General features: G+C 44.2%; 2 protein-coding genes across 2 annotated transcripts in view; one reads left to right on the forward strand and one right to left on the reverse strand.

The window, feature by feature from the left end:
* Positions 1 to 9,141, forward strand: part of LOC110506811 (gliomedin) — a 10,243-nt gene extending 1,102 nt beyond the window's left edge. The window contains exons 2-11 of the mRNA XM_036981104.2: positions 74 to 744; positions 1,145 to 1,196; positions 1,355 to 1,381; positions 4,619 to 4,717; positions 5,730 to 5,822; positions 6,132 to 6,272; positions 6,473 to 6,559; positions 6,690 to 6,815; positions 6,965 to 7,115; positions 7,764 to 9,141. Coding sequence (XP_036836999.2) covers positions 74 to 744; positions 1,145 to 1,196; positions 1,355 to 1,381; positions 4,619 to 4,717; positions 5,730 to 5,822; positions 6,132 to 6,272; positions 6,473 to 6,559; positions 6,690 to 6,815; positions 6,965 to 7,115; positions 7,764 to 8,229 — 1,913 coding nt within the window. The 3' untranslated portion in view covers positions 8,230 to 9,141. The remainder of the gene's footprint in view (positions 1 to 73; positions 745 to 1,144; positions 1,197 to 1,354; positions 1,382 to 4,618; positions 4,718 to 5,729; positions 5,823 to 6,131; positions 6,273 to 6,472; positions 6,560 to 6,689; positions 6,816 to 6,964; positions 7,116 to 7,763) is intronic.
* A 1,427-nt stretch (positions 9,142 to 10,568) lies between these two features.
* LOC110515651 (dmX-like protein 2) overlaps positions 10,569 to 24,629 on the reverse strand; it is a 108,403-nt gene continuing 94,342 nt past the window's right edge. Inside the window, exons 51-56 of the mRNA XM_090239030.1 lie at positions 22,810 to 22,937; positions 22,274 to 22,351; positions 20,910 to 21,001; positions 20,762 to 20,814; positions 16,742 to 16,959; positions 10,569 to 13,000 (exon numbers count right to left, since the gene is read on the reverse strand). Coding sequence (XP_090095156.1) covers positions 12,791 to 13,000; positions 16,742 to 16,959; positions 20,762 to 20,814; positions 20,910 to 21,001; positions 22,274 to 22,351; positions 22,810 to 22,937 — 779 coding nt within the window. The 3' untranslated portion in view covers positions 10,569 to 12,790. The remainder of the gene's footprint in view (positions 13,001 to 16,741; positions 16,960 to 20,761; positions 20,815 to 20,909; positions 21,002 to 22,273; positions 22,352 to 22,809; positions 22,938 to 24,629) is intronic.

Genomic DNA, 24,629 nt, shown 5'->3' on the forward strand with positions numbered 1-24,629 from the left:
CCAAGACGATGTAATGAATGATTAAACAATTACCCCTCGGGGATTAATCATGTACAGGTATTTCTTATCTTAGGCCCAGGGTGGCTGGCAGGGCTGCGTGGAGGAGGTGCAGGAGGAGGTGAAAGGGGTCTGGGGAAGGAGCAGAGGGAGCAGGGGGAATACCAGTACTCCCGTAACAAGAGGAGTCGTGAGCTGGAGAGGGAGCTACGACAGGAGTTAAAGGAGGAGCTGAGGCTAGAGCTGAGGGAGCTGAACCATCAGGAGAGACAGGAACTCCTGCAGGAGGTGACCCAGGGGCTACATCAGGGGCAGGAGGTGACCCAGGGGCTACATCAGGGGCAGGAGGTGACTCAGGGGCTACATGAGGGGCAGGAGGTGACCCAGGGGCTACATCAGCAGCAGGAGGTGACCCAGGGGCTACATCAGGGGCAGGAGGTGACCCAGGGGCTCCATCAGGGGCAGGAAATGGGGCGAGGTGGGCTGGACACAGGAGAGGAGGTACACCCTGAGTTGAGAGAGGAGTTACACCACACGTTGAGGGAAAAGATGGACAAGGAGATGGACAAGGAGATAGACAAGGAAATGGGGAAGGAGATGGGGAAGGAGATAGACAAGGAGATGGGGAAGAAGATGGGGAAGAAGATGAGACATGAGCTGAACCACAAACACAGGAAGACAAAGGGCTTCCAGAAGACTGAGATACAGGACGACATGATGATGATGATGACCTATTCTATGGTGCCGGTAAGCTAGGCCATCCATGTCTCTTGTATACGTGTGTGTGTGTGTGTGTGTGTGTGTGTGTGTGTGTGTGTGTGCGTGCGTGTGTGTGTGGGCGCTGAGGTATGTAGTGAGCATCTCAGACGTAAGCACTGGCATTTATATACATGATCCGTTTGAAAGAGAAAAAGCTGTGTTCTACAGCTAGAACAAACAGTCATAGAAAAACAATGAACAGACTCTTAAATTAACAGACTAAATTCATGACTCTTGTTAAAGACAAAACTGTGTTCAAGTCTGTTATGTCATTTTTATATAGTTTCATTTATTCCATTCTATTGTATTCTACTGAAATGTTCATACATGCTGTATGCATCTCGTTTCTTCCTCAATAAAAGGGGTTTATTTGTTTGTTTGTTTCCAGGTCAAAGTGTTGTTGGATATCTGTAACAGCACCAAGGGAGTCTGCATAGCTGGTATGTCCCAATAATGAACAGTAATAATAATTCACACTCTTCTTTCCCTCGTGTAACTGATGTGAATTCAAGTGGACTTTCACACATTTTCCTACATGTTCTCACCAGTCAAGGTGCAGTGTGTTATCATCCCCTGATCTCTCTATGTTGTGTTGTAGGACCACCCGGCCCTCCTGGACCCCCTGGTAAGTTGTCAACTGATTAAACACTTTAACGATTCATATTGATCATCTTAGCCATCACTCAATCCCTTTTTAGCCATGCCACAGCTTTTTGCTAGAGTGACCCATAAGCATATCCCAGTAACTTGGTGTAACCATGGCAAAATAACAGAAAACTCACTGGACCCCCACATAATGTTAAGTATCCCAAGGACTCTTCCAGAGCATCTCTGGGATATTGCTTAAGATTGTGTATTCATTAAATGTTTTGCCCACGGATATGCATCTGTACTTCAGATATTACTCCTGCATGGTAGTAATGTGTTTGTATATGATAGGGCTGCCTGTCCATGTAAAGTACTGTGGCTGTAATGTATTTATGATAGGGCTGCCTGACCATGTAAAGTAATGTGGTTGTAATGTGTTTGTATATGGTAGGTCTTCCTGACCATGTAAAGTACTGTGTTTGTATATGATAGGGCTGCCTGGCCATGTAAAGTACTGTGTTTGTATATGATAGGGCTGCCTGGCCATGTAAAGTACTGTGGTTGTATATGATAGGGCTGCCTGACCATGTAAAGTACTGTGTTTGTATATGATAGGGCTGCCTGGCCATGTAAAGTACTGTGGTTGTAATGTATTTATGATAGGGCTGCCTGACCATGTAAAGTACTGTGGTTGTAATGTATTTATGATAGGGCTGCCTGACCATGTAAAGTACTGTGGTTGTAATGTATTTATGATAGGGCTGCCTGACCATGTAAAGTACTGTGGTTGTAATGTGTTTGTATATGATAGGGCTGCCTGACCATGTAAAGTACTGTGGCTGTAATGTATTTATGATAGGGCTGCCTGACCATGTAGAGTAATATGGTTGTAATGTATTTATGATAGGGCTGCCTGACCATGTAAAATACTGTGGCTGTAATGTATTTATGATAGGGCTGCCTGACCATGTAAAGTACTGTGGTTGTAATGTATTTATGATAGGGCTGCCTGACCATGTAAAGTACTGTGGTAGTAATGTGTTTGTATATGATAGGTCTGCCTGACCATGTAAAGTACTGTGGTTGTAATGTGTTTGTATATGATAGGGCTGCCTGACCATGTAAAGTACTGTGTTTGTATATGATAGGTCTGCCTGACCATGTAAAGTACTGTGGTAGTAATGTGTTTGTATATGATAGGGCTGCCTGACCATGTAAAGTACTGTGTTTGTATATGATAGGGCTGCCTGACCTTGTAAAGTACTGTGTTTGTATATGATAGGGCTGCCTGACCATGTAAAGTACTGTGTTTGTATATGGTAGGTCTGCCTGACCATGTAAAGTAATGTGGTTGTAATGTATTTATGATAGGGCTGCCTGACCATGTAAAGTACTGTGGTTGTAATGTATTTATGATAGGGCTGCCTGACCATGTAAAGTACTGTGGTTGTAATGTGTTTGTATATGATAGGGCTGCCTGACCATGTAAAGTACTGTGGTTGTAATGTATTTATGATAGGGCTGCCTGACCATGTAAAGTACTGTGGTTGTAATGTGTTTGTATATGATAGGGCTGCCTGACCATGTAAAGTACTGTGATTGTAATGTATGTATGATAGGGCTGCCTGACCATGTAAAGTACTGTGGTTGTAATGTATTTATGATAGGGCTGCCTGACCATGTAAAGTACTGTGGTTGTAATGTGTTTGTATATGATAGGGCTGCCTGACCATGTAAAGTACTGTGGCTGTAATGTATTTATGATAGGGCTGCCTGACCATGTAGAGTAATATGGCTGTAATGTATTTATGATAGGGCTGCCTGACCATGTAAATTACTGTGGTTGTAATGTATTTATGATAGGGCTGCCTGACCATGTAAAGTACTGTGGTAGTAATGTGTTTGTATATGATAGGTCTGCCTGACCATGTAAAGTACTGTGGTTGTAATGTGTTTGTATATGATAGGGCTGCCTGACCATGTAAAGTACTGTGTTTGTATATGATAGGTCTGCCTGACCATGTAAAGTACTGTGGTTGTAATGTATTTATGATAGGGCTGCCTGACCATGTAAAGTACTGTGGTAGTAATGTGTTTGTATATGATAGGTCTGTCTGACCATGTAAAGTACAGTGGTTGTAATGTGTTTGTATATGATAGGGCTGCCTGACCATGTAAAGTACTGTGGTAGTAATGTGTTTGTATATGATAGGTCTGCCTGACCATGTAAAGTAATGTGGTTGTAATGTATTTATGATAGGGCTGCCTGACCATGTAAAGTACTGTGTTTGTATATGATAGGGCTGCCTGACCATGTAAAGTACTGTGTTTGTATATGGTAGGTCTGCCTGACCATGTAAAGTAATGTGGTTGTAATGTATTTATGATAGGGCTGCCTGACCATGTAAAGTACTGTGGTTGTAATGTATTTATGATAGGGCTGCCTGACCATGTAAAGTACTGTGGTTGTAATGTGTTTGTATATGATAGGGCTGCCTGACCATGTAAAGTACTGTGGTTGTAATGTGTTTGTATATGATAGGGCTGCCTGACCATGTAAAGTACTGTGATTGTAATGTATGTATGATAGGGCTGCCTGACCATGTAAAGTACCGTGGTTGTAATGTATGTATGATAGGGCTGCCTGACCATGTAGAGTAATATGGTTGTAATGTATTTATGATAGGGCTGCCTGACCATGTAAAGTACTGTGGTTGTAATGTATTTATGATAGGTCTGCCTGACCATGTAAAGTACTGTGGTTGTAATGTGTTTGTATATGATAGGGCTGCCTGACCATGTAAAGTACAGTGGTTGTAATGTGTTTGTATATGTTAGGTCTGCCTGACCATGTAACGTACTGTGGTTGCAATGTATTTATGATAGGGCTGCCTGACCATGTAACGTACTGTGGCTATAATGTATATATGATAGGGCTGCCTGACCATGTAAAGTACTGTGGCTGTAATGTATGTATGATAGGGCTGCCTGACCATGTAACGTACTGTGGTTGTAATGTATTTATGATAGGGCTGCCTGACCATGTAACGTACTGTGGTTGTAATGTATTTATGATAGGGCTTCCTGACCATGTAAAGTACTGTGGCTGTAATGTATTTATGATAGGGCTGCCTGACCATGTAAAGTACTGTGGCTGTAATGTATTTATGATAGGTCTGTCTGACCATGTAAAGTACTGTGGTAGTAATGTGTTTGTATATGATAGGGCTGCCTGACCATGTAAAGTACTGTGGTTGTAATGTATGTATGGCAGGGCTACCTGGCCTGCATGGTCTGCCGGGGCACAATGGCACTGATGGCATCCCAGGACTAGATGGACTGCCTGGGGCTGATGGAAAACGAGGGAAGAGAGGTATGGAGTGAAAGACCCTTTTACAGTAACAGAGAGAATAATTCTTACTCTCTATTTTCTGCCTCATTGTATCTATCTATCTATCATCTGATGTGTCCATTATGTATTGTTACCTGGGGCTCTGTCTGGTTCTGTGACTGAAAAGAGAGAGATAATAGAACATAGAAAGGGTAGAGCAGATCTCCTCAGGGAGCTCAATAACATGCACCCTAACACACACACACACACACACACACACACACACACACACACACACACACACACACATACACACCTACACTTGCATGCAATAACCCCACAGTGCACCCAGATACACACATAAGATAAACACAGATCTCCACATACATAATTTATTTTGCCTATTCTTATTTCCAACTGTCATTGGACAGCCATTCAGATCTATGAGATATGTGGTGTCACAATGCTGAATCATTGTGGTGGAAACACCATAGAACCGGAAACGGAGGAAGAAAGGAAACTGCTCTTCTGTCCCACAGTAGACTAATGTCATTCATGACTCTGTGGTTTTGTGCTGCTCTTGAATGGGCTGTAAACCTCATTCTCCCATCAGCCCACTGGTGCGTTCCTCAGGAATATTTCCTATATAGTGCACTACTTTTGACCAGAGCCCTATGGGCCCTGCTCAAAAGTAGGGCACTAAATAGACAATATTTTAGCAGCCCAGGAGAAGTGAATGGAATGGTTCATGGTTTACTGGAATGGCTTTGACTTGACGAATCCTTGGAATTTCCAGACTGAAGCGAAGATTTAGTAGACCCATGTCTAGTTCACATTGTGGGAACTCTTTTCTTAACAGTAGCTCAGATATAAGAACCCACGTCTCGCACATTACACAAGCTTGACTCATTTGATTGTGGTCTTTGAGAATCTTATGAAGCTAGGGTTTATTTTGGGATCAGGTCTTTATGAATTCCTGTTCCATTCCATGTCTCAAGTTAGGGTTTGTAAATCACCTGCACATATGACAAACGATAACCGTGTTCCTTCACAGGGGAGAAAGGTGAGCCAGGGGAGAAAGGAGACAGAGGAGAACCTGGACCCGCAGGAGAAAATACACAATCGTCCAACGATGTCATCTTGGAGGGTAAGAACGGACAGAAATGACAATGTCCACTGTCTATATAAGATAGACTATCACTATGACTCCTAAAGTACATGATGAGACTTGCTGTACCGTCACCATTGTACACCATTGTACACTCTTAACAGATCTTCATTAGAACTGCAAATGAATGTGGTCTTAGCACAACACTTAAGGTACCTGTATGTGTTGCAACATTAGTGTGGGCAAACCCTTTCCTGTTTCATGACCAGTCGATCCAGTTTATGCCTGGACAGCTCTACTTGAAATACAACGTGATTGTGAAAATCCTTGTCTTTCGGGTCTGTCTAGGCCCCCCAGGTCCGGCTGGTCCTCCTGGTACTCCAGGCCCCATTGGCCCTCCTGGACCGCCTGGCCCACAAGGACCCCAGGGGCCCCCCAGAAACAGGAGTCACCGGGCCAATTTTCCCATCCACGCTGCCCAGACCCTGGGTGGGTAACTACCCTGCACACAGCTACTTATCCTACCCAACTCCCGTATCTATCCCAAACACCCCCCCCCACCCATGCTGCCCAGATCCTGGGTGAGTCAGCCTGTTACTATCTATACTACAGTTCCTCTACACACCTCCAACTTTCCTACTGATTCTAACATCATCACTTCTTTCATTGATTATCATTGACTATTTCAGATCCTTCACATGCTGTACCAAACGATGGGACTCTGTCTGCCAAAGAGGCTGGGAAGTTACAAGAGATACCACTAAATAAGAAAAATGGTACAATGACTTGCATGACTTGAAGAATTTGTTTAAAAACCCTCAGACAAAATCTTAATATGACTGAATATGCAAACCAATCAATCTATCAATCAATTAAATAATAAATGTTTTATCTTCTGTCCCCCAGAGTGCATCATCAAGTCCCTGATCAACCCCCGTAACATATCTAAGATGGAGAGTACGTTCGGAACGTGGATGAAAGACACGGCTGTGCTGAACGACAAACGCATCTGGGTGGCCGAACATTTCTCTGGTACCTCCCAAACTCACACAACAGCCAATCAAATGTCTTTAGCATTTCTCTGGTACCAGCCAAACGCAGGCAACAGCCAATCACATTATCTTTAGCACTTCTCTGGTACCTCCTACACACTCACACAACAACCAATCCTATGTCTCCAGGTCGCACGGTGAAGGAGTATAAGAGCATCGCCTCATTCCAGAATGCCACCAGTGAGGTCATCGACGGCAGGAAGTTCTACCAGGGATGTGGCCATGCCGTTCATAACGGATCCTTCTACTATCACATCGCTGGAACCACCAACCTGGCCAGGTAAAGAACCATAGTTTGGCACCTCCAACCTGGCCAGGTAAAGAACCATAATTTGGCACCTCCAATCTGGCCAGGTAAATAACCATAGTTTGGCACCTCCAATCTGGCCAGGTAAAGAACCATAGTTTGGCACCTCCAATCTGGCCAGGTAAAGAACCATAGTTTGGCACCTCCAACCTTGCCAGGTAAAGAACCATAGTTTGGCACCTCCAACCTGGCCAGGTAAAGAACCATAGTTTGGCACCTCCAACCTGGCCAGGTAAAGAACCATAGTTTGGCACCTCCAACCTGGCCAGGTAAAGAACCATAGTTTGGCACCTCCAACCTTGCCAGGTAAAGAAGGGACGGTAGTTACCCTGCTTGAATCCAACTGATCCCTTAGCTCCTACCACACTAGATATTTGTCTGATAACAATGGATAGTTGTCAGAGAGAAATCAAGGTGAAGCTTTTTGGCCTTGTGCAATTTAAGTCTTGTAGAAAAATATTCTGTCTTTGTGATGTCACTGGCTGTGTATGATCCTGAGACTTATTTTCTTCTGCTGGTGTGGCATTGTGGTGCACAGTTCCTAAGGAAAGAAAAAGGAAAGCAAAGGTAAATGTAGAAATGTAAATTGTTTATTTCTTACACCCTCCATTCATCCCCCAGGTTCGACCTGCAGTCCAAGCGTCTCCACACCCTGGCCATCGACAATGCTCTGTACCACAACCTGTCCTACCTTCTCTACAACTCCAAGACCTACTTCAAGCTGGCGGCGGATGAGAACGGCCTTTGGCTCATCTTTGCCTCCAGTCTGGACGACAGCATTATGGTGGCCCAGCTGGACCTGAAGAGCTTCTCTGTCACATCGTACATCAACACCACCTACCCCAGGACCAAGGCCGGCAACGCCTTCGTGGCCTGTGGCGTACTCTACGTCACCGACACCAAGGACACCCGTGTGACCTTCGCCTTCGACCTCCTGAAGGGGAAACCGGTCAACGTGACCTTTGAACTGAGGTCCCCTGGCGGGGTGCTGGCCATGCTGTCCTATAGCCCCAATAACAGACACCTGTATGTGTGGGATCAGAGCTACGTGAAGCTGTATGTGGTGCACTTCATCTCTGATGACTGAGACAGTGTTTTGACGGTATTCTGAGGGTGTTTTGATGGTATTTTTTTTACAGTATTCTGACATTGTTTTGACAGTATTCAGATGGTATTTTAATGGTATTCTGATTAAAGATGGACAGCTTTTTAAAGTGCTTAATTAAAGATGAACAGCAATCGTGAATATTATGGCTGTTTTTTATTTATAATATGTACGTGTTGTCTTTAGTTTTATGCCATCTCAACAAGGACTCTTTTCTAATGGCCTTTTGGGACTGCTGGCTGGGATAAAGAACCCTTTATGTGAGTGCTGTTCAAATATTTGTTCCAATTGGATTACAGCTTCCAAAGATGCACATACTGTACCTTTTCCAATGTAGAGTTGAACTGAATAAGGGCTTATCAGAGTAGGAAGTAGATCATTATAATATAATTGTTATAGTCTATATTGTATTGTGGCGATGGTCTAAACAGTAAAATAATTGCTGTACTGTTTTCCATGTTTTTCCATTTGAGATCGTGGAATTCTCTTTTTGTAAGGATACTTATTAACCATTTGACTTGTTATATTGTTTTTATGTCTCTCACTTGTATATTATATTTATTTGGTAAATGTAACTCTTTTTTAAGGTCTACCCTGGAAACATGGCTTTTTGTGGAGTTAATACTATTTATAGCTGTAAAGTCCTTACTAGACTTTCCCTGTGACTGCATGACAAAATAGGTATCAGAAATGTGTTTCCATGTTTACTTGGATCCTACCATGACCAGCTTCCCTTACAGAGAGCAACATGTTTTAAAAAGACCTATATTGGAAATCTGTACATATGTTTATTCCCAACAATGATATTTGCTGCTGCATGGTCTCTACTGATTATCATCAAATACAGAAACAAACATAAAATCAACCTGATGAAATAAAAAATAATTTATTCAACTTACGGTAGGACAGCCTGCTCTATATTCCTGTCTCTCTCTGGACTCTCTCTAGTTATCTAGTCATAGCCTCCCCATACTGAGCTTTAGATAGATATATACTGTAGACACCTGAACAACACTTTACTTAAAGCACCTTTTTATGAAGTGTTAATATCTTATATAGACATGAATATCCCCTTATAGATGTTATAGAGCATTATGAAGTGTTAATATCTTATAGACATGAATATCCCCTTATAGATGTTATAGAGCACTATGAAGTGTTAATATCTTATAGACATGAATAACCCCTTATAGATGTTATAGAGCATTATGAAGTGTTAATATCTTATAGACATGAATATCCCCTTATAGATGTTATAGAGCATTATGAAGTGTTAATATCTTAAATAGACATGAATATCCCCTTATAGATGTTAGAGCATTATGAAGCATGTACCATAAAGCAAAACAAGGCTCGGTACCTTTTTGTAAGGTGCCTAGCTTGTTATTGCTTCACTGTGATGTTTTTAATGATCCTCTATGACTGCATCTATAAGGTGACCTATGAATGTTTATAAGGCATTATAAGGCTTCATAAGTACTAACACACGACAGACGGAGAGAAGGTAGAATATGTAAACAGAGGTCAGAGATCAGACGTGGTACCCAGACGGAGAGAAGGTAGAATATGTAAACAGAGGTCAGAGATCAGACGTGGTACCCAGACGGAGAGAAGGTAGAATATGTAAACAGAGGTCAGAGATCAGACGTGGTACCCAGACGGAGAGAAGGTAGAATATGTAAACAGAGGTCAGAGATCAGACGTGGTACCCAGACGGAGAGAAGGTAGAATATGTAAACAGAGGTCAGAGATCAGACGTGGTACCCAGACGGAGAGAAGGTAGAATATGTAAACAGAGGTCAGAGATCAGACGTGGTACCCAGACGGAGGGAAGGTAGAATATGTAAACAGAGGTCAGAGATCAGACGTGGTACCCAGACGGAGGGAAGGTAGAATATGTAAACAGAGGTCAGAGATCAGACGTGGTACCCAGACGGAGAGAAGGTAGAATATGTAAACAGAGGTCAGAGATCAGACGTGGTACCCAGACGGAGAGAAGGTAGAATATGTAAACAGATGTCAGAGATCAGACGTGGTACCCAGACGGAGAGAAGGTAGAATATGTAAACAGAGGTCAGAGATCAGACGTGGTACCCAGACGGAGAGAAGGTAGAATATGTAAACAGAGGTCAGAGATCAGACGTGGTACCCAGACGGAGAGAAGGTAGAATATGTAAACAGAGGTCAGAGATCAGACGTGGTACCCAGACGGAGAGAAGGTAGAATATGTAAACAGAGGTCAGAGATCAGACGTGGTACCCAGACGGAGAGAAGGTAGAATATGTAAACAGAGGTCAGAGATCAGACGTGGTACCCAGACGGAGAGAAGGAAACACAAATCTGTTTAATAATAAAAACAAGACAAACATTTAACAAAAGATACAACTAATCCAGCCGGTATGATACAAAACAAAAAATTAAGTCAAACGCTTTCATGTTTGTACAAGCTGCTGTGGTATTTCATATATGTATATATTAAAACGATTTCACTTTTTACTACTAGGCCAAATACAGCCAGACATTCATTTGTATATAACAGTAGTTAATTTGTTCTTCACATAGCCTATTCGTTTTGAAATAAACTTTTAGTGTCCCCAGATTTGAGTGCAAATATCTATTCAATAAGGTTTGTAAAAACAATACAGTACAGTAGTATCACCAAACACAAACCTATGCCATGTTGCACTATGTCCCAGTAAAATACAGTATTAACCCCTTACATTCCTAACGTAAAAGGCAAAAAGTCCAACACAAATAACAACAGCCTGCAAAGAAACAACCAACCAACCAACCCCCCATCCAAAAACAAATAGGTAAATAGTTCAACAACAAAAAATAAAATGTTTGTGCAAAAACAGACCCATACAGAACATAACAGACCCATACAGAACATAACAGACCCATACAGAACATAACAGACCCATACAGAACATAACAGACCCATACAGAACATAACAGACCCATACAGAACATAACAGACCCATACAGAACATAACAGACCCATACAGAACATAACAGAACATAACAGACCCATACAGGACATAACAGACCCATACAGAACATAACAGAACATAACAGACCCATACAGAACATAACAGACCCATACAGAACATAACAGACCCATACAGAACATAACAGAACATAACAGACCCATACAGAACATAACAGACCCATACAGAACATAACAGAACATAACAGACCCATACAGAACATAACAGACCCATACAGAACATAACAGACCCATACAGAACATAACAGACCATAACATACCCATACAGAACATAACAGACCCATACAGAACATAACAGACCCATACAGAACATAACAGACCCATACAGAACATAACAGACCCATACAGAACATAACATGTGTTTCTTTCTTCTCGGGGGAGGGGGGGGGGGTATTCAGTGGAACAGACAGATGAGACATATAGACTACACACAGTCACAGGATCAAAACACACCATCTTCCAAACACAAGGTTGTAGCAGTGAGGCCGCTGCTGCCGCACAAACAGGCTTTTGACGGCAGGCGGGCGGCAGATACACAGAGGTGTGATCACATAGCTGCTAGGCTCAATCAATCCATAGATCAATCGATGGAGTAGGCTAGCGAGTCACTGGGCAGCCAGTGTTATGGGATGGGGTCACTATGGGGATAGTGTGCCATTAAACGTTGTCATTAACAGTGAGATTAGCCAGGGGATGAAGAGGATGAAACCATTTCAACAAAATGCAGATCAACAACTTCAGAGTCACACCAGACCACTGACTGACTGACTAAAGGAACCACAGTGCTGGTTAATGTAGATGCTAAGAGACTTTTTCAGCTTATGGGCACAAAATGACAACAGATACATACTTTTGAAGAGTTTGAGCACTTGTACAGAGCACTATCATATCAATAAACCATGTGATTGCACCGCTTAAAACGAGAACAGGAAGTCATGCATAGCTTTCTTATGGACTGACACACTCGTAAACGTCCAGCAGCCGCTTTTAAAATGACAGGAAATCTAACTGTTAAAATCAAGTCTGGAACCTGTTGCTTTATGTTTTAATACACACTTTTAGGCTCTGGGAAAGAAAACAATATTCACAGCTCAATTGAACTTTTCTGATACGATTTCCTCTAGGTAAAGTCATACTGTACCGTACACTCTCTGTTGCTCTCTCAAAGCTGCTGAAACCTTGGTCATCTCTCAACCTTTCACCTCTACGTCACACATATCATTAGAGCCCTCTCAACTAGCCTATCCAGCAGTGTAATATACTTAGTGATCTATCTGTAAACCTTTACCCCGATCTCTCTTCGTCTCTCTCACACAAGTCTAGGCTCTCTACACAATGTTATACTAGTGAAAGAAAGTTTGGTTAATGTTTCAACCTTACTCCTTCCTATCCACCGCCATTCAGACACTTCCAGGTATTTACGTTTCTACAAGATGTTGAATATTCGAGTGAAAGTTTGGTTATCGTTTCAACGTTCAACCACTAACCAATCAGATGACCTCTCTACAGACAGTACAGGAAGTGGTTTGGGGTCTACAGAATGTCGAAGATGCTAGAGGGGATGTTGTAGCGGTCGGGTAGAACCCTCATCTTGAGGGTTCCGTCGGCGCCGCAGGTGAATATACGGTTGCCGGGGCGGGTCTCCACCTGCATGACGCCTGCTCCGATGTTCCGGAAGATGGACTGCTTGGCATGCTCTGTGCTAAACGAGTGCATGAGGCCATGGCCTGCCAGCTTCCACACCTGGAGGAGAAGGAGAGGGGGAGTGAAAGAGAGAGGTAAAGAGAAAGGCAATGATCAATACATTAATGGAATTACATGATGTCTTTCACAGATCAATCATGTGACTTACATAAATTTTTACACACGTGGTCATTGAAATACAGCTGGGATTATACTTCCGGCGCCGACAGAGATGGCCGCCTCGCTTCGCGTTCCTAGGAAACTATGCAGTTTTTTGTTTTTTTACGTGTTATTTCTTACATTAGTACCCCAGGTCATCTTAGGTTTCATTACATACAGTCGAGAAGAACTACTGAATATAAGATCAGCATCAACTCACCATCAGTACTACCAAGAATATGTTTTTCGCGACGCGGATCCTGTGTTCTGCCTTACAAACAGGACAACGGAGTGGATTCCATGCAGCGACCCAAAAAAAAAAACAACTCCGAAAAAGAGGGAAACGAGGCGGTCTTCTGGTCAGACTCCGGAGACGGACACACCGTCCACCACTCCCTAGCATTCTTCTTGCCAATGTCCAGTCTCTTGACAACAAGGTTGATGAAATCCGAGCAAGGGTAGCATTCCAGAGGGACATCAGAGACTGTAACGTTATTTGCTTCACGGAAACGTGGCTCACTGGAGAGACTCTATCCGAAGCGGTGCAGCCAACGGGTTTCTCCACGCATCGCGCAGACAGAAACAAACATATTTCTGGTAAGAAGAGGGGCGGGGGCGTATGCCTTATGACTAACGCGACATGGTGTGATGAAAGAAACATACAGGAACTCAAATCCTTCTGTTCACCTGATTTAGAATTCCTCACAATCAAATGTAGACCGCATTATCTACCAAGAGAATTCTCTTCGATTATAATCACAGCCGTATATATCCCCCCCCAAGCAGACACATCGATGGCTCTGAACGAACTTATTTAACTTATTTAACTTATTTAACTCTTTGCAAACTGGAAACCATTCATCCGGAGGCTGCATTCATTGTAGCTGGGGATTTTAACAAAGCTAATCTGAAAACAAGACTTCCTAAATTTTATCAGCATATCGATTGCGCAACCAGGGGTGGAAAGACCTTGGATCATTGTTACTCTAACTTCCGCGATGCATATAAGGCCCTGCCCCGCCCCCCTTTCGGAAAAGCTGACCACGACTCCATTTTGTTGATCCCTGCCTACAGACAGAAACTAAAACAAGAGGCTCCCACGCTGAGGTCTGTCCAACGCTGGTCCGACCAAGCTGACTCCACACTCCAAGACTGCTTCCACCACGCGGACTGGGACATGTTTCGTATTGCGTCAGACAACAACATTGACGAATACGCTGATTCGGTGTGTGAGTTCATTAGAACGTGCGTTGAAGATGTTGTTCCCATAGCAACGATTAAAACATTCCCTAACCAGAAACCGTGGATTGATGGCAGCATTCGCGTGAAACTGAAAGCGCGAACCACTGCTTTTAATCAGGGCAAGGTGTCTGGTAACATGACCGAATACAAACAGTGCAGCTATTCCCTCCGCAAGGCTATCAAACAAGCTAAGCGTCAGTACAGAGACAAAGTAGAATCTCAATTCAACGGCTCAGACACAAGAGGCATGTGGCAGGGTCTACAGTCAATCACGGACTACAGGAAGAAATCCAGCCCAGTCACGGACCAGGATGTCCTGCTCCCAGGCAGACTAAATAACTTTTTTGCCCGCTTTGAGGACAATACAGTGCCACTGACACGGCCTGCAACGAAAACATGCGGTCTCTCCTTCACTGCAGCCGAGGTGAGTAAGACATTTAAACGTGTTAACCCTCGCAAGGCTGCAGGCCCAGACGGCATCCCCAGCCGCGCCCTCAGAGCATGCGCAGACCAGCTGGCCGGTGTGTTTACGGACATATTCAATCAATCCCTATACCAGTCTGCTGTTCCCACATGCTTCAAGAGGGCCACCATTGTTCCTGTTCCCAAGAAAGCTAAGGTAACTGAGCTAAACGACTACCGCCCCGTAGCACTCACTTCCGTCATCATGAAGTGCTTTGAGAGACTAGTCAAGGACCATATCACCTCCACCCTACCTGACACCCTAGACCCACTCCAATTTGCTTACCGCCCAAATAGGTCCACAGACGATGCAATCTCAACCACACTGCACACCGCCCTAACCCATCTGGACAAGAGGAATACCTATGTGAGAATGTTGTTCATTGACTACAGCTCGGCATTCAACACCATAGTACCCTCCAAGCTCGTCATCAAGCTCGAGACCCTGGGTCTCGACCCCGCCCTGTGCAACTGGGTACTGGACTTCCTGACGGGCCGCCCCCAGGTGGTGAGGGTAGGCAACAACATCTCCTCCCCGCTGATCCTCAACACTGGGGCCCCACAAGGGTGCGTTCTGAGCCCTCTCCTGTACTCCCTGTTCACCCACGACTGCGTGGCCACGCACGCCTCCAACTCAATCATCAAGTTTAAGGACGACACGACAGTGGTAGGCTTGATTACCAACAACGACGAGACGGCCTACAGGGAGGAGGTGAGGGCCCTCGGAGTGTGGTGTCAGGAAAATAACCTCACACTCAACGTCAACAAAACTAAGGAGATGATTGTGGACTTCAGGAAACAGCAGAGGGAACACCCCCCTATCCACATCGATGGAACAGTAGTGGAGAGGGTAGCAAGTTTCAAGTTCCTCGGCATACACATCACAGACAAACTGAATTGGTCCACTCACACAGACAGCATTGTGAAGAAGGCGCAGCAGCGCCTCTTCAACCTCAGGAGGCTGAAGAAATTCGGCTTGTCACCAAAAGCACTCACAAACTTCTACAGATGCACAATCGAGAGCATCCTGGTGGGCTGTATCACCGCCTGGTACAGCAACTGCTCCGCCCTCAACCGTAAGGCTCTCCAGAGGGTGGTGAGGTCTGCACCACGCATCACCGGGGGCAAACTACCTGCCCTCCAGGACACCTACACCACCCGATGTCACAGGAAGGCCATAAAGATCATCAAGGACATCAACCACCCGAGCCACTGCCTGTTCACCCCGCTATCATCCAGAAGGCGAGGTCAGTACAGGTGCATCAAAGCTGGGACCGAGAGACTGAAAAACAGCTTCTATCTCAAGGCCATCAGACTGTTAAACAGCCACCACTAACATTGAGTGGCTGCTGCCAACACACTGACACTGACTCAACTCCAGCCACTTTAATAATGGGAATTGATGGGAAATGATGTAAATATATCACTAGCCACTTTAAACAATGCTACCTTATATAATGTTACTTACCCTACATTATTCATCTCATATGCATACGTATATACTGTACTCTATATCATCGACTGTATCCTTATGTAATACATGTATCACTAGCCACTTTAACTATGCCACTTTGTTTACATACTCATCTCATATGTATATACTGTACTCGATACCATCTACTGTATCTTGCCTATGTTGCTCTGTACCATCACTCATTCAAATATCCTTATGTACATATTCTTTATCCCCTTACACTGTGTACAAGACAGTAGTTTTGGAATTGTTAGTTAGATTACTTGTTGGTTATTACTGCATTGTCGGAACTAGAAGCACAAGCATTTCGCTACACTCGCATTAACATCTGCTAACCATGTGTATGTGACAAATAAAATTTGATTTGATTTGATTTGATTTGGAAAGCACAGACTAATGGTTGACAGGGTTGGGAACCATTCCATTTCAATTTAGGAAGATTGAATAAGAATAAGGAAAATTACCTTCATGTTCCCCTCAGCCGAGCCGGTTACGAAGAAGTCTTCGGAGGTGTCGAGCGCCAGGGCTTTGACGGCTGAATCGTGGGCCTGGAAGGTGTGTAGCAGCTGTCTCTGTCGGATGTCAAACACACACACAAAGCCCTTCCTGCCTCCTGAGATCAGCAGCTGCTGCTTGGGAGCGTACTGCAACACCGTCGCACCGTTCTCATGGCACGGGAAGGCTGGAGAGACAGATCACAACTAGGAGTTATGAGTGACAACACTAATACAGGGGACAGTGGGGTAAGTTGAACCAAACGGTAAGTTGAGCCAGCCCTTGTTTCTAGGAAACCATAAACAAAATGTATACTTTGACCAAACATTTAGGAAGAGGACATCATTTCATGGAGTCTGTGAAAAAGTGGTAAGCAAGGTTTAAAAAAGTGGATTTTCACTAAGTCAAATGAATGAATTGTGTTAGAGGTTTCATGATGCTTGTATCTAAACTAAAGTAGATCATTTAAAGATTGTTCTACACATCAGTTGGGCTCTCTATAAGCTTCAGTATGAGGACCTAAACCTAGCATGAAAGTGCATCCTTGTATCTGTGTGGGCTAATATAGTAAAATGTTTGCCTTGGGGTAAGATGAGCGAATGGGATAAATTGAGCCAACGGTTGAGCCAATGGCAAGTTGAGCAACATGAAGTGTTTTATTTCCAGGTGTAGCGCGAGATAGTATCGCTGGGATATTAGGTAACACCAGGGCTTATGTTAAATGTGTTCAAACCAGTACAAAGTTAGAGGTGTTAATCCGTGTTTACAGATGCTTAAAATGACTCAGACAAACAAGCCATTGTGATGAATTGTGATCGGGAAATAAAGACAGACATAGTTTAAATAGGTACAGAAATATGTAGGCAGCTCAACTTACCCTGTTCCTATGCTCAACTTACCCTGTTCCTATGCTCAACTTACCCTGTTCCTATGCTCAACTTACCCTGTTCCTATGCTCAACTTACCCTGTTCCCATGCTCAACTTACACCTGTTCCTATGCTCAATTTACCCTGTTCCTATGCTCAACTTACCCTGTTCCCTATGCTCAACTTACCCTGTTCCCTATGCTCAATTTACCCTGTTCCTATGCTCAACTTACCCTGTTCCTATGCTCAACTTACCCTGTTCCTATGCTCAACTTACCCTGTTCCCATGCTCAAAGTACCCTGTTCCCATGCTCAACTTACCCTGTTCCTATGCTCAAAGTACCCTGTTCCCATGCTCAACTTACCCTGTTCCTATGCTCAACTTACACCTGTTCCTATGCTCAATTTACCCTGTTCCTATGCTCAACTTACCCTGTTCCTATGCTCAACTTACCCTGTTCCTATGCTCAACTTACCCTGTTCCCTATGCTCAATTTACCCTGTTCCTATGCTCAACTTACCCTGTTCCTATGCTCAACTTACCCTGTTCCTATGCTCAACTTACCCCATAAACGGGAGACCACTTTTTTTTGGCCAAGCTATGTTTTCAAAACTGTAATGTTTACATAAATTCGGATTATTCCCAGGGATACACAACATCAACTGCCTTAATGTTACTGGACCACAGGAAGAGTAGCTGCTGCCTTGGCAGGAACTAATGGACTCCAGGAAGAGTAGCTGCTGCCTTGGCAGGAACTAATGGACACCAGTAAGAGTAGCTGCTGCCTTGGCAGGAACTAATGGACCACAGGAAGAGTAGCTGCTGCCTTGGCAGGAACTAATGGACTCCAGGAAGAGTAGCTGCTGCCTTGGCAGGAACTAATGGACTCCAGGAAGAGTAGCTGCTGCCTTGGCAGGAACTAATGGACACCAGTAAGAGTAGCTGCTGCCTTGGCAGGAACTAATGGACCACAGGAAGAGAAGCTGCTGACTTAGCAGGAACTAATGGACCACAGGAAGAGTAGCTGCGGCTTTGGCAGGAACTAATGAACTCCAGGAAGAGTAGCTGCTGCCTTGGCAGGAACTAATGGACACCAGTAAGAGTAGCTGCTGCCTTGGCAGGAACTAATGGACCACAGGAAGAGTAGCTGCTGCCTTGGCAGGAACTAATGGACTCCAGGAAGAGTAGCTGCTGCCTTGGCAGGAACTAATGGACTCCAGGAAGAGTAGCTGCTGCCTTGGCAGGAACTAATGGACACCAGTAAGAGTAGCTGCTGCCTTGGCAGGAACTAATGGACCTCAGGAAGAGGAGCTGATGACTTAACAGGAACTAATGGACCTCATGAAGAGTAGCTGATGCCTTGGCAGGAACTAATGGACCACAGGAAGAGTAGCTGATGCCTTGGCAGGAACTAATGGACCTCATGAAGAGCAGCTGATGCCTTGGCAGGAACGAATGGACCCCATGAAGTGTAGCTGATGCCTTTGCAGGAACTAATGGACCACAGGAAGAGTAACTGCTGCCTTGGCAGGAACTAATGGACCTCATGAAGAGTAGCTGATGCCTTGGCAGGAACGAATGGACCCCATGAAGAGTAGCTGATGCCTTGGCAGGAACTAATGAAACCCAGGAAGAGTAACTGCTGCCTTGGCAGGAACTAATGGACCACAGGAAGAGTAGCTGCTGCCTTGGCAGGAACTAATGGACCACAGGAAGAGTAACTGCTGCCTTGGCAGGAACTAATGGACCACAGGAAGAGTAACTGCTGCCTTGGCAGGAACTAATGGACCCCAGTAAGAGTAGCTGATGCCTTGGCAGGAACTAATGGACCACAGGAAGAGTAACTGATGCCTTGGCAGGAACTAATGGACCACAGGGAGAGTAACTGCTGCCTTGGCAGGAACTAATGGACCACAGGAAGAGTAGCTGATGCCTTGGCAGGAACTAATGGACCACAGGAAGAGTAACTACTGCCTTGGCAGGAACTAATGGACCACAGGAAGAGTAACTGCTGCCTTGGCAGGAACTAATGGACCACAGGAAGAGTAACTGCTGCCTTGGCAGGAACTAATGGACCACAGGAAGAGTAGCTGCTGCCTTAGCAGGAACTAATGGACCACAGGAAGAGTAACTGCTGCCTTGGCAGGAACTAATGGACCACAGGAAGAGTAGCTGCTGCCTTGGCAGGAACTAATGGACCACAGGAAGAGTAACTGCTGCCTTGGCAGGAACTAATGGACCACAGGAAGAGTAGCTGCTGCCTTGGCAGGAACTAATGGACCACAGGAAGAGTAACTGCTGCCTTGGCAGGAACTAATGAACCACAGGAAGAGTAGCTGCTGCCTTGGCAGGAACTAATGGACCACAGGAAGAGTAACTGCTGCCTTGGCAGGAACTAATGGACCACAGGAAGAGTAGCTGATGTCTTGGAAGGAACTAATGGGGATCCTTAATAAATACAAATACAAACATCCAGTTCTGGTTGCCTATTTATAAATTATTTATTAAATCATTATTTATTGAAGTTCTTGTCTCTCGTTATCATTGAACCTCTGCTAACTACATTCTTCACCTCTGGCCTAAGAACAGCCCTTAGTCTGGAGTTATCATTGAACCTCTGCTAGCTACATTCTTCACCTCTGGCCTAAGAACAGCCCTTAGTCTGGAGTTATCACACAATACTCTCAGAGTTCTCATGCCTTATTGCTTAAATATCTTTGTGAAAAAGAAGTCTATATTTCCCTTGACGGAGTGATGCTGAATGTAAAAATGTCCTAACTTACCCCACTCTCCTCTACTTTGCTTGATCAAGTCAAAATTTGATCGGTCACCTAATCTTTCATGTAATGGAGACACAATTGTGGCATCTAACTAGTTCATTTGGCTGGTTTTATCTGCTGTGGTAACTTTGTATGTTCATTTCTGGAGGACTGAAATGACAACTAAATCTTACCATGTACCATGGCGTTACTAGGGGAAACAAGAGTGTCCCACAGGAAGACATTTCTGGAGGACTGAAATTACAACTAAATCTTACCATGTACCATGGCGTTACTAGGGGAAATAAGAGTGTCCCACAGGAAGACATTTCTGGAGGACTGAAATTACAACTAAATCTTACCATGTACCATGGCGTTACTAGGTGAAATAAGAGTGTCCCACAGGCAGACATTTCTGGAGGAGAAAAGGAGAAAAGAGTTTGTCATTGGAGTTACTGTTATGACAGTATTGAGACTGGTGTAGTTTTGATATGTAATGTTGATACTGACCTGCTGTCGTTGGACTGTCCTGCCGTTGCGATGAGACTGGAGGAAGTGATGAAGGCAAAATCACCACAGGTCTTAGAGTGGCACTGCCAACTCTACAGAGAGACAGAGAGAGAGAGTGAGTCAGAGAGAGAGAAGGAACGAGTCAGAGAGAGAGAGAAGGAACGAGACAGAGAGAGAGAGGGAACGAGACAGAGACCGAGAGAGGGAACGAGACAGAGACCGAGAGAGGGAACGAGACAGAGACCGAGAGAGGGAACGAGACAGAGACCGAGAGAGGGAACGAGACAGAGACCGAGAGAGGGAACGAGACAGAGACCGAGAGAGAGAGAGGGGGAAAGAGACAGAAACCGAGAGTGAGACAGAGAGAGAGAGGCAAAGAGACAGAGAGAGAGAGTGAGTCAGAGAGAGAGAGGAAAAGAGACAGAGACCGAGAGAGAGAGACAGAGAGAGAGAGAGAGAAGGAAAGAGACAGAGACCGAGAATGAGAGAGAGAGAGGGAACGAGTCAGAGAGAGAGAGGGAACGAGACAGAGAGAGAGAGGGAACGAGACAGAGAGAGAGAGGGAACGAGACAGAGACCGAGAGAGGGAATGAGACAGAGACCGAGAGAGAGAGAGGGGGAAAGAGACAGAAACCGAGAGTGAGACAGAGAGAGAGAGAGGCAAAGAGACAGAGAGAGAGAGAGTGAGTCAGAGAGAGAGAGGAAAAGAGACAGAGACCGAGAGAGAGTGAGTCAGAGAGAGAGAGGAAAAGAGACAGAGACCGAGAGAGAGAGACAGAGAGAGAGAGTGAGTCAGAGAGAGAGAGAAGGAAAGACAGAGACCGAGAATGAGAGAGAGAGAGGGAACAAGACAGAGAGAGAGTGTGAGTCAGAGAGAGAGAGAGGGAAAGCGATAGAGACCGAGAGAGAGACGGAAAGAGACAGAGACCGAGAGAGAGAGGGAAAGAGACAGAAACCGAGAGAGACAGAGAGAGAGAGGGAAAGAGACAGAAACCGAGAGAGAGACAGAGAGAGAGAGGGAAAGAGACAGAGACCGAGAGAGAGACAGAGAGAGAGAGAGGGAGATCCAGAGAGAGAGTGAGATTGAGAGAGAGAGAGACAGGGAGAGCGAAAGAGAGGGAGAGAGAGAGCGAGACAGAGAGAGGGGGGAGAGAAAGAACAGAGGGGGAGTCAGACCGAGCGAGAGAGGAAGGGAGATAGAAGGCTGTGTTAGCCTCAGCCAAGCAGACAGAGGAAATCAATCACTCCTAATCGCTCTATCACTCACACACGCCCACTCTCTCACTCTCCCACCCTCTGTAAAACCCCCATCCCTAATCTTTCAAGCACCAGTGTGTGTGTGTGTGTGTGTGTGTGTTACGTACCACGTAGGGCTTGGGGTTAGAGGAGGTCTGGTTGACCTGCCACAGACTAAGGAAGCCTTCTCCATCTGATACACCACACTGGAGAGACAGACAGAGACAGAAAGAGAGAGAGACAGAGATAGCAAGAGACAGAGAGAGACAGAGATAGCGAGAGAGAGAGACAGAGATAGCGAGAGACAGAGACAGAGAGACACGTGGAGAGAGAGAGAGATAGCGAGAGACAGAGAGATAGCGAGAGACAGAGAGATAGCGAGAGACAGAGAGATAGCGAGAGACAGAGAGATAGCGAGAGACAGAGAGATAGCGAGAGACAGAGAGATAGCGAGACAGAGAGAAAGACAGAGCGAGATAGACAGAGAGAGAGGCAGATACAGAGAGAGCGACAGGAAGAGAGAGACAGACAGACACAGAGAGACAGCGACACAGAGAGAGACAGACAGATAGAAACAGAGACCAACACAGAGAGATCAGCACAATCATAATACTGAGGATGAAAAATAGTATTGTTGTCTGTGTGTGTGTGTCTTTGTGTGGACCTTGTTTCCCTGTGAGTTGAAGTAGAGGCGTGTGACTCTGGCATTGCCTGCCTGCCTGAAGCAGATGAGTTGCTGTGGCCTGTTCCACTCAAACATACGGACACTGCCGTCCTGAGCCCCAGTCATATCTAATACACAAACACAGAAACATTAGGAAATGTTTGAAATTCCCCTGTTTGAAGGAACAGACCCGTCATTCAAACAGTGTTGTGTACAGGCCGTCAGTATGCTGTATAGTACACATACTGTATAAGTAGTGGCATACTGTATATAACCTAGTAGTGGCATACTGTATATAACCTAGTAGTGGCATACTGTATATAACCTAGTAGTGGCATACTGTATATAACCTAGTAGTGGCATACTGTATATAACCTAGTAGTGGCATACTGTATATAACCTAGTAGTGGCATACTGTATATAACCTAGTAGTGGCATACTGTATATATCCTAGTAGTGGTATACTGTATATAACCTAGTAGTGGTTATAACCACTGCATATAACCAAGTAGTGGTTATAACCACTGTATATAACCAAGTAGTGGTTATAACCACTGTATATAACCAAGTAGTGGTTATAACCACTGTATATAACCAAGTAGTGGTTATAACCACTGTATATAACCAAGTAGTGGTTATAACCACTGTATATAACCTAGTAGTGTCATACTGCATATAACCTAGTAGTGGCATACTGTATATAACCTAGTAGTGGCATACTGTATATAACCTAGTAGTGGCATACTGTATATAACCTAGTAGTGGCATACTGTATATAACCTAGTAGTGGCATACTGTATATAACCTAGTAGTGGCATACTGTATATAACCTAGTAGTGGCATACTGTATATAACCTAGTAGTGGCATACTGTATATATCCTAATAGTGGCATACTGTATATAACCAAGTAGTGGTATACTGTATATAACCAAGTAGTGGTATACTGTATATAACCTAGTAGTGGCATATTGTATATAACCTAGTAGTGGCATACTGTATATAACCTAGTAGTGGCATACTGTATATAACCTAGTAGTGGCATACTGTATATAACCTAGTAGAGGCATACTGTATATATCCTAATAGTGGCATACTGTATATAACCAAGTAGTGGCATACTGTATATAACCAAGTAGTGGTATACTGTATATAACCTAGTAGTGGCATACTGTATATAACCTAGTAGTGGTATACTGTATATAACCTAGTAGTGGCATACTGTATATAACCTAATAGTGGCATACTGTATATAACCTAGTAGTGGTATACTGTATATAACCTAGTAGTGGCATATTGTATATAACCTAGTAGTGGTATACTGTATATAACCTAGTAGTGGTATACTGTATATAACCTAGTAGTGGCATACTGTATATAACCTAGTAGTGGCATACTGTATATAACCTAGTAGTGGCATACTGTATACAACCTAGTAGTGGTATACTGTATATAACCTAGTAGTGGTATACTGTATATAACCTAGTAGTGGCATACTGTATATAACCTAGTAGTGGTATACTGTATATAACCTAGTAGTGGTATACTGTATATAACCTAGTAGTGGCATACTGTATACAACCTAGTAGTGACATACTGTATACAACCTAGTAGTGGCATACTGTATATAACCTAGTAGTGGTATACTGTATATAACCTAGTAGTGGTATACTGTATATAACCTAGTAGTGGTATATGGTACTGTATACATTAGATGGTACCTACAGTACTGGAATATGGGGTGGGAGGTCATTCTCTTCACATTGTTCAGGTTCCTCTGTATATAACCTAGTAGTGGTATACTGTATATAACCAAGTAGCG

The sequence above is a fragment of the Oncorhynchus mykiss genome, chromosome 6 (genome assembly GCF_057628025.1).
Source record: "Oncorhynchus mykiss isolate SJ-2025 chromosome 6, ASM5762802v1, whole genome shotgun sequence".
Taxonomy (NCBI): domain Eukaryota; kingdom Metazoa; phylum Chordata; class Actinopteri; order Salmoniformes; family Salmonidae; genus Oncorhynchus; species Oncorhynchus mykiss.